Source organism: Mustela nivalis (genome assembly GCF_964662115.1).
Source record: "Mustela nivalis genome assembly, chromosome: 2".
NCBI classification, from domain to species: Eukaryota; Metazoa; Chordata; class Mammalia; order Carnivora; family Mustelidae; genus Mustela; species Mustela nivalis.
This window is the reverse complement of record NC_139021.1, coordinates 44,789,211-44,798,124: the sequence shown is the minus strand read 5'-3', so window position 1 is coordinate 44,798,124 and position 8,914 is coordinate 44,789,211. Positions and strand designations below refer to the sequence as shown.

General features: G+C 43.7%; 1 protein-coding gene across 3 annotated transcripts in view; it reads left to right on the top strand.

Moving 5' to 3' along the window:
- The first annotated feature begins 1,390 nt into the window (after positions 1-1,390).
- The window catches only part of DECR1 (2,4-dienoyl-CoA reductase 1), a 39,757-nt gene continuing 32,233 nt past the window's right edge, over positions 1,391-8,914 (top strand). Inside the window, exon 1 of one of the 3 annotated variants that reach the window (XM_082719700.1) lies at positions 1,391-1,529. In XM_082719700.1, coding sequence (XP_082575826.1) covers positions 1,479-1,529 — 51 coding nt within the window. In that variant the 5' untranslated portion in view covers positions 1,391-1,478. Of the gene's footprint in view, positions 1,631-8,914 lie in introns of all 3 variants that reach the window. The other 2 variants (XM_082719701.1, XM_082719702.1) reach the window with 2 other exon arrangements.

Here is an 8,914-nt window from a genome sequence, read left to right as displayed (position 1 = left end):
AAGGCCCCACCTCTTAATACCATCACCTTAATGAGTATTCAGTCCTTAGCAGCATGTTTTCTCCATTTTCTCCAGAGTGTCTTCTCTGGCATTACCTCTACTTGTCTACAATGTCAGCTAGCTGAATAACTTACCCTGTATTGCCTGCCTCTCTTCCTTACTGGTGATTCCCAAAGTTCCCAAAAGAGTCACTTGCACTGGATCCTTGCTCCCTGATCTGCCTTGGCCTAAGTTGAGAAAGTGAGTTGACACTGTAAGGGCACTGTCAATGCCCTACAACCAGAGTCGGCCAGTGACACATCTACCGATTGAACCAATTGGGGCTTTTATGTAGCAAGGAAGGACACACACCATGGTAAACCATGGGGTGTCTAAACAAAAGAAAGGGTGTTAGAAAGAACCTGTTATAGGATTTGGACTTTGGTTGGATGATTAGAGAGATGGTCTAAGGAAGTAGGCGGTTCACTCTAGGTTAGATGCTGTCAGAAAGCAGGGGCAAATCTGTGGAAGCTCTCAGTAAATCTTATCTAGAGGGAAGGGATACCAGAATGAGGTAAAAGCTGTAACTGGTAAAGAAATAGTAACTCGTTTTAGCCAGACAGGTTGTTAGGTATAACAACGGTGGTCTTCTCTTGTGCTTAGACAAAATTATAAAGTTGGCTTGTTTTGTCTCACCTTCTGATCTCAGAGTCAAGTTGTGAGAGGTTGGTGTTCTGTGAGATGGTTTATATTTGAAAGGAGATTAGCATGGACTACCTGTGAATGGTTCTGAATGTCTGCTGTTCTTCTTTCTCATCACTTTGTTAACTCCGTCACCTACCATCAGGCTGAGCTTGGAGCTTTACATCCATCTTTCAGTTGTCACAATAATGCTGAGTCAGGTATGAAAGTCACATTTTAGAAGTGAGGAAGAAAATGTGATCTGAGTTTATGCAGCGTGTGAACATACATGACACTAAGACGCAGAATGACGAACTGAAAGTACCCCTTGGGTAGTCCCTTCGCGAGAAAAGCAAAGGCGGGACCCGAGGTCAAACCGCTTCTGCCTCTCAAAGATAGGGGGAGGCATGTCCTGCGGAAAATTAAAACCGCCCGGAAGTTCCTGCTTTTGTTCCTCCGCCCCCGGACAAGGGAGGCTGAGATTTAAATCCAAGATGTTATTACTCTGATGATGTAAGATCCAGCGCCACACCAACTACGAATTGGACTAGGGGTAGCGGGCGCCGGGCGTCGCAGCGCGGAGAGCAACCCTGGCTCCCCTCTCCTGGCTCCCGCCTCCCGCCTCCCGCCTCCGGCCCCTCCCCGGCCCCACCTCCTCCGCCTCCGCCCCCGCCCCGGCCCCGCCCCCGCCCTCAATCCCCGCCCCGGCCCTGGCTCCCCGCCCAGCTCCGGTTCTGTCCCCCGCCCGCCCCTGCTCCCTACCCCGGCCCCGCCCCCTGACCCCCGCGGGTATCGGGACTGAGTCGTGGAGGTCCAAAATGGCGCTGCTAGGTCGGGTGTTCCTTGTTGGGTACCACGGTCCTCGGCGGGTAAGGCGACGCTGGAGGGACTGAGGGTCCGGCTCGGCTCCAGCGAGCGCCCTGCCCGTGCGGGTCTCCGGGACAGGCTGCCCGGGGCGCGCACAGCGAAGGTCCGGAACCCGGGGTGCGGGGAGCGAGGACAGGGCATTCCGGGGCGCGGGGACGCGCGGGGACGCGCGGTGGGGGGGGGGGCGGTGGGAGCCGGGGGTTATGGTTAAGAAGGAGCAAATCACCTTCTGCTGTCAGAGAAAGTGCGGTTCTCAGAGTTTGCATGTCCCTGGAAGCTTCAAAACTAATACAAACATATTCACTTAAAAACTTTTATAAGAAGAAAAAAACCCGAAACCCAGCTACCTAGACTCCCTTTCCTAGAGCTAAAGCTGGGAGAGGTGTATCTTGGGCTGGGGGCAACCTCTGTTTGCCGCATACTTTGGGAGAGACAACTTTTTGTTTTGTCAACTTATGTATGTCCGCCTGACCCAGAGTTCAAATAAAAAATGCAGGTGAAGACAGCTGGAGAGGATAAGAAAAAGAAGGCAGATGTGGAAAAAAGCAGACAGTGCCTTCTCCCAAGCACGTTTTTTTAGTCCAGTTGAAAATGGGCAGCCATTATTTTTTTTTGAGAAATGGAGACCGTAGTTCCAAATGTGAACATGAGAATAGTATAAATCTCTCAAGTAAGAAAACTTTCTTTTAAAAAAGTGGTATTTGTTCAACACTTAAGATTTTTTGGATACGGTTTTCCTTTAAAGATTTTGGTCATTGCGAGAGAAGCCTGTGTTTTCTGGCCTCTTCTGGCACTTGCTCTGTGTACAACAGCTCTGTGAGGTAGAAGAGTCTTCAAAGGTTGTTCCCAGCCCCCCAACAAATCATTAGGACTGTAGTAATAAGGTCACACAGAGCATATCCCAACTCTTTTGACACTATTAGACAATACAGTATGAGAGGGAGAAAATGAACTCATTTAAAAATTAATTGTAATCTGACAATTTGAAATTGTTTTGCTTAAGAAAAATAGAAGTTTTGAGGATAAGGGTTCAGAGCCAACAGAGACCTCTTGTGGTGTGTTTTGTTTTCCTGGCACATGCAGCCTTGGGTTTGAACTCCTCTGAGAAATGTCTTCACATCTGTGAAGTGAGAGGTTGTTCCAAGAAACATCATGTTTTTGTTGGCAAATACTAGTTATTACAATTGAATCTCCAAATTTTTGTTACCGAAAGAAATGCTTCATTTGTTCAACAGTCGTACTTATGAAGTGTTATATTAAAATTGTGCTGTTTATGGGTGCCTGGGTGGCTCAATGGGTTAAGCCTCTGTCATGATCTCAGGGTCCTGGGATTGAGTCCTGGATGGGGCTCTCTGCACAGCGGGGAGCCTGCTTCCTCCTGTCTATCTGCTTGCCTTTTTGCCTGCTTGTGATCTCTCTCTGTCAAATAAATAAATAAAATCTTAAAAAAAAATTGTGCTGTTTACCTAGTAGGCCTCAACTCAGTGCAACAAACATTTATTTTGATCACCACAAAGTTCATTATAAAACAGTTTGTAGAACTGGCTGGGTGCCCAGCCTTGGGGTTGCAAAGATGAAAAATAATGACCTCTGCTCTCAAGTTACTCTCAGGAAAATGTGCAGGCATTCAGTTGCTTATCAGGAAATGCTAAACAAGTGCCTATTAAATGTTGGGCATTCTTTGGCAATACTTGGTTGAAAAGGTATCTGTACTATCATTAAGTCATATATATAATTTTTTTTTTTTTTTAGGCTTTTTAAAATTTGACAGAGAGAGACAGATTGCACATGCATGGGAGTGTGCACAAGCAGGGGGAACAGCAGAGGGACCAGGAAGCAGGGCTAGATCCCAGCACTCTGGGATCATGACCTGAGTGGAAGTCAGACAGTCAGACACTTAATGACTGAGCCACCCAGGTACCTCAAGCCTCATATATATTTTTCAAGCTATAGATAATCATGCGTAGATATGGAAATCAATTCTGTGGAGCAAAATGAGTTTAAGAAAAATAGAATAGAATATGAAATACCACAGTTCATCTTAAGTTTACTTTGTGAACTTCTTTTTTTTTTTTTACTTTACCATTCTTCCTTTTGTGGATTAATTAATTATAAAATGTCTGCGATGCACACTGCCATACTTCTTTTCCTTTTGTTTTTACCAAGAGTAATACTTTAGGATTTTTATAAAAATGATACCTAACTAATATGAATTCAGGTAATATAGTTTAAAAAAGTAGCACAAGACCCTAAACTGGCCACACAGAAATAACCAGGCTTTAAATTTGGTGAACATCATTCCAGGTGTCTGTATTGGTAAAAAGGATGGCTACATAGACATAAATTTACTTGGATGTATTATGTTTATTTTCCCCTTAGAACTGAGTTAACATTGTTTTCATTGTCTTCTGACACTGAATATTGTCAGGGAAAAAATGGAAGGCCAGTGGATGTTTTTTTTTCCTTGTCTGTTTTGAATCTTCTTTCCTTCTAAGCTTTCCTATTTGGAAAGCTTAAGAAATCTTTCTGTACCCAACCTAAAATTCCAGAATAGAACCTTCTTGGAGTCAAGGATTTATATCTTGTTTGTTCACTGCTGTATTTCTATGCTTGTAATAGTGCCTAGCATGGAGTAAACAGGTAATAAATATCTGTTAGATGAATGAATGTGTGTACCGTGTTGCAATATAAAGTGTATTTCTTGCTGTGCTTTATAGAATATATAAATGTCTGAAAAATGGTTGTCTAGTAGGTCACACAGGATGTGAGTAGACTGAAAATGCAGAGGTATGTTACAATACATATGTAAACAAAATGGTGTGTACCTGGAGGAGGCATCATGGAGGAGGTGACTCCCAGGGCTGACTTTTAAAGGCAGAGTTGGACTATATAGGGCCTCAAATGTGATGATACCTAAGGAATAGCATATATCAAGAAGTGAGGGAACATAGCCTATTTCTTAAAAAAAAAAAAAAAATGTGACTTAGTGTTGTGGAGTTTAAAATATAGGGTTAGAGGAAAAAAAAAAGTACAGTGACGATGAGACTGGAGAGGTTGCCGGGGTCAGAGTATGGTGGGCTTCACTCACTCATGTGACAGACTGGGCATTTACTATGTGCTAGGCAGTGTACTAGAGATACAAGGATGAGAAAGAGCTGATTTCTTCTCTCTGGAAGTTTATAATCGAATGACATGGTCTTATGTGGTAAGTATTATGATGAGTGTTCTCGATCTCAGAAGAGGTCCAGAAATAAAGCATCTCTCTTCTCCAGTTTGAAAAACAAGAGTAAAGACAGAGGCCAAAGTATCACTTACTACCATTCCACGTGAGAGCCAGCTGGCCCCGCTAACTGGACTTCCTGAATTAGGCAAACTTGTTGCCTCAAGGACAGTAGAATTGTTCTCTGAAGGCAGCTAAATCTCAGGAGGAAGGCTTAAGAACTACTCAGGCCCAACTATTCTGTCAAAGTCTACCAGTCAGATAAACTATCTCCGGAGACCAGGAAACTAAGGGTGTGGGAAGAAGCCTAGAGTTACATTAACTGAGCTCCCCTGATGTGAAGGACACATCAGGACTGGGGAAGAAGCCATTTCCCACTCCCAAAAGGAGGGGTGTACAGTTTTATGGAATATATTTTGGGGTACACATCTAGACTAAAATTTGAAGGATGAATTGGGAGTTATCCAAGGGGAGGAATATGAGTAAGAAGGTTCTATGTGGGAGAGTGGTCTGTGTGAAAAGCCAGGCTAAAGTGTATAGGTAGAGAATAGGGAGACAGGTGGGGCGACTAATGAGCAGAAGCCACTGAGCAGCCAGTGGACCACATTAAAGAGTGAGAGCTTTGGCCTGACAGCATGGGAGTGAAGGTAAAAATAGAGACATGTGGGCACCTGGGTGGCTCAGTGGGTTAAGCCGCTGCCTTCGGCTCAGATCATGATCTCAGGGTCCTGGGAAGGAGTCCCGCATTGGGCTCTCTGCTCAGCAGGGGGCCTGCTTCCCTTCCCCTCTCTCTGCCTGCCTCTCTGCCTACTGTGATCTCTCTCTGTCAAATAAATAAATAAAAATCTTTAAAAAAAAAATAGAGACATGTAGTCAAATCTAGGTACTCCTCTCTCTGTGGTGGCCTCCCATAGGAAATGGCTGTGGATGCAAAGAAACTAAAAGTCAAGGGATACCTAAGAGGAAAATTGAGAGGCCTTGGTGATTGGTTGGTGGTGGGGTGAGGAAGGAAGATTGGGTCATATTGAGGTGCTGTAATACCATCACAGTTGTGAGCAGGGAAGTAATAATCAGGTAAGACTTGACATAGGGAGACTAGAAGTCCAAACAAAAATGATAAGGAGTCTGTACTAAGGGCAGCATTAGAGCTATTTAGGGTAGAACAAACTGGACTTTGTGGTTTGGATGTGCGGTATGAGACAAAGCCCAGATTTCTGTCTTTGGCCCTTGAGCTAAGGGCCGTGCCTTTGAGAGAGGGCACTTACCAGGACGAACTGGTTACAGGAATGGAGATGAGAACATTAATTCTGTCTGGGAGTGTTAGGAAAGGCCGAAGAACTCTTAGAACTACCTTTGGAATGATGAATGTTGAGTGATATGGGGATCGAATTGGTAGGATAAGGAGGTAGGAAACAATTTATGTTTGGAGAACCCTGAGTGTTTTGTTTTCTTGAGTGCAGATTTCAAGGGAGTAAAGCAGAGGGAAAAGAGGCCGGAGAGATGGATAAGAGCCAAGTCACAAGGAATTGCCATGCTGTGTGAAGCAAAGGAATCTGGAATTTATGCAGCTGCCAGGGAGCCATAGATCAGCCTTAGGGTGAAAAGTACCATGAGCAGGTTTGCAGTATTCTGGAGGGCAGCATCACAGAGAAACTGAAGAGAGGAGACACTGGAGACCAGAGACAAGAGATGACATAAAGTAGGACCTCTGTATTTGTGGGTGACCTTGGAAGACCTTGGAAGTCAAGCAGTGGATGGAGAGGAAAGATACTGACTGGGAGGTTAAATACGTGGGACTGGAGATGGGTTGGATCTCTCAGGTGAAGGGAAAGAGGCCTTGAAGGGAGTCACTGGAAGGAATCCCATGGATCAGTGGTGGTGTCAGAGCTCAAATATGCATGTGAAGAAATTTCAAAACAAACTTCCTCCCAAAACTATAAAGCTAATTTTAGAATATTAAAAATATACATAGATATCCACAAAAATCATTATAAAAACACATTGAAAGAGGAGGGAATTTCTAAAGTTAGGTTTGCCTACAGCCCATAATAGAAGGCATTCCATCAAGGTTTGGCAACCCTTGGTTTTTAAAGAAAATTCCAGGTAGAAAATGATTAACTGTCTCAATTATCCTATGCTGTTCTCTTCCTGAGGTGATGATTCACTTTGGAATCAGAAATGCCTGGGTAAATATCAGTAAGTTAAGTAAGGGGACAATTCTTCTTTGGTATTTCCAGTATGGGGAAACTCCCACACTGCATTGCATCAGTGGTAGAACTGCAGGCTCTCAAAATTCTTGAATAATGTTGCCACTTACATTTAGCCATGAATTATTTTCTGGACTCCAAAACTGTATTTCCAACCACAGGTTAGGTATGTTCACCCGAATGTCCCACAGGTGTTGCAGGTATGGCCTTTCCAATACGGAACTCATTGTCTTCAATCCTCCAACTTGGGTCTTCCCATGTCAATCCTATCCTTTATAGCAGCTTCCAACAAGTAGCCATGTAAGCTAGAGAACTTGCTCATCTTCATCTCTCCCTTTCTTGCTCACCACTTCCAGCTGGTTAGCTTCTGAATTCAGGCTAGACTACATGTTAAATATGTGTGGAAAGTGTTGTCTTTATTTCTGCTGCCCTCGTTACTTCTCCCCTAGACCAACACCTTCTGTGGGACTGATCTCCATTTCCTTCTAGCTCAGAGTTAGATCTTACTTTCTAAAACACAAAGGCAATGCAAAGAGTAATAGAATTCTGAGGTAAAGGGGAGGGAGATGAAGAAGGCTCTCTCAGCTGAATGGGTTTGACCTTTTCAGGAAAGTAGGGGCCCTCTTATCTGCCTTTAGTGAAATAGACCAACATATGCTGAGGTTGGGCTTTGAGGCAAGAAATAATTGGACCAGATGATATTAAGTACAGTGATAATTTATTACACCCTTATTTTCTGGGCCCTTCCTACGAGCAAATAATTTCATTTGCTAACTTCCTGCCCCTTCTGGTGATGGCATCCAGGTCTAAGCCATCATCACTTCTTGCCTGGCCAGCTACAGAAGCATCATCCCTGCTTCCAGCCTTGCCTCCTACATTGCTTCTCAACATAGGCAGAACAGTATAGAGCAGGCCTCTAAACACCTTTTTCCACAGAGAGTATTAGCTTTTAATATACTATGTAAGTATATATATTATTTATTTATCCCCCTCCCTCTAAAAATAATCTCTCAAGGTAGAAGATTGTATCTGTTTTGCTTAGTGCTAGATGGCCATTTCCTAGAACAGTGCCTACGGCATAGGAGATGCTCCTTAAAAAACTCGTTAAAAATAGATAAATGACTCAACTCCATACCAAATCATACTGTGTTTATCTCTAATATTTTTTCATATATATATGCAGATTCCCAAATCAAAACAAAACCTTTCCAAGAACAGGGGTTCTATTTTTTGGTTCAAAAAAGGTAGTCATATTAGTTATGACTAGTGTGATGGGCATCAATGAGGTTATTCAAATGAGAGGTAAGCAGGAGTGAAGACCCCACTTCAAGATTTCAAACTGCCTGCTGATTTGTCTCCTTGATTTCATCTCCCCATCTCCGTGGGGGAAGCATCTGTTTGGTCCACATGTAACTGCAGACAAGTAAGAACTGTAATAAAAACAGGAAGTATATACCATGAAGCTCAGAGCAACTACTTTTTCAGACTCATGTTCATTGCTATAAGGTGTATCATGACTTAAAAATGTAATTTCTGTGTTGCTCCTGGCAACAACTGCATAATTCAGCCTAGCCACTGCAGCTTGGGGTCCAGCTCACTTTCTTTTATGTTTGCTCAGCCTTACCTTCAAGTTGCTGTGGCAACGGGATCCGTGTTCCGCAGAAGCTCAGAATATCAGTGGCCTCTGTTCAGTGCCCTGCTTTAAGTGAAGGAGAGGGTAGAGATACTCAAGCAATCCACGCAGGCACACAGCTTGAGTGCAACAGGGCCTGTGGCAGAATTGGGGCTCTTAAGTTTTTTTTTTTTTTTTTTACAGTTTGTAGGATTTCTGTTGGTATTTGTGGGTGGGACAGTTCTTCATTCTGTAGCACTGTTTCTGTGCTGGAGCATTAAGTCGAGCATCTTGCCCAGCTCTCTCTTGTAACTTCGAGATGCTTCTGGCTAAGAGACACCTCCACTA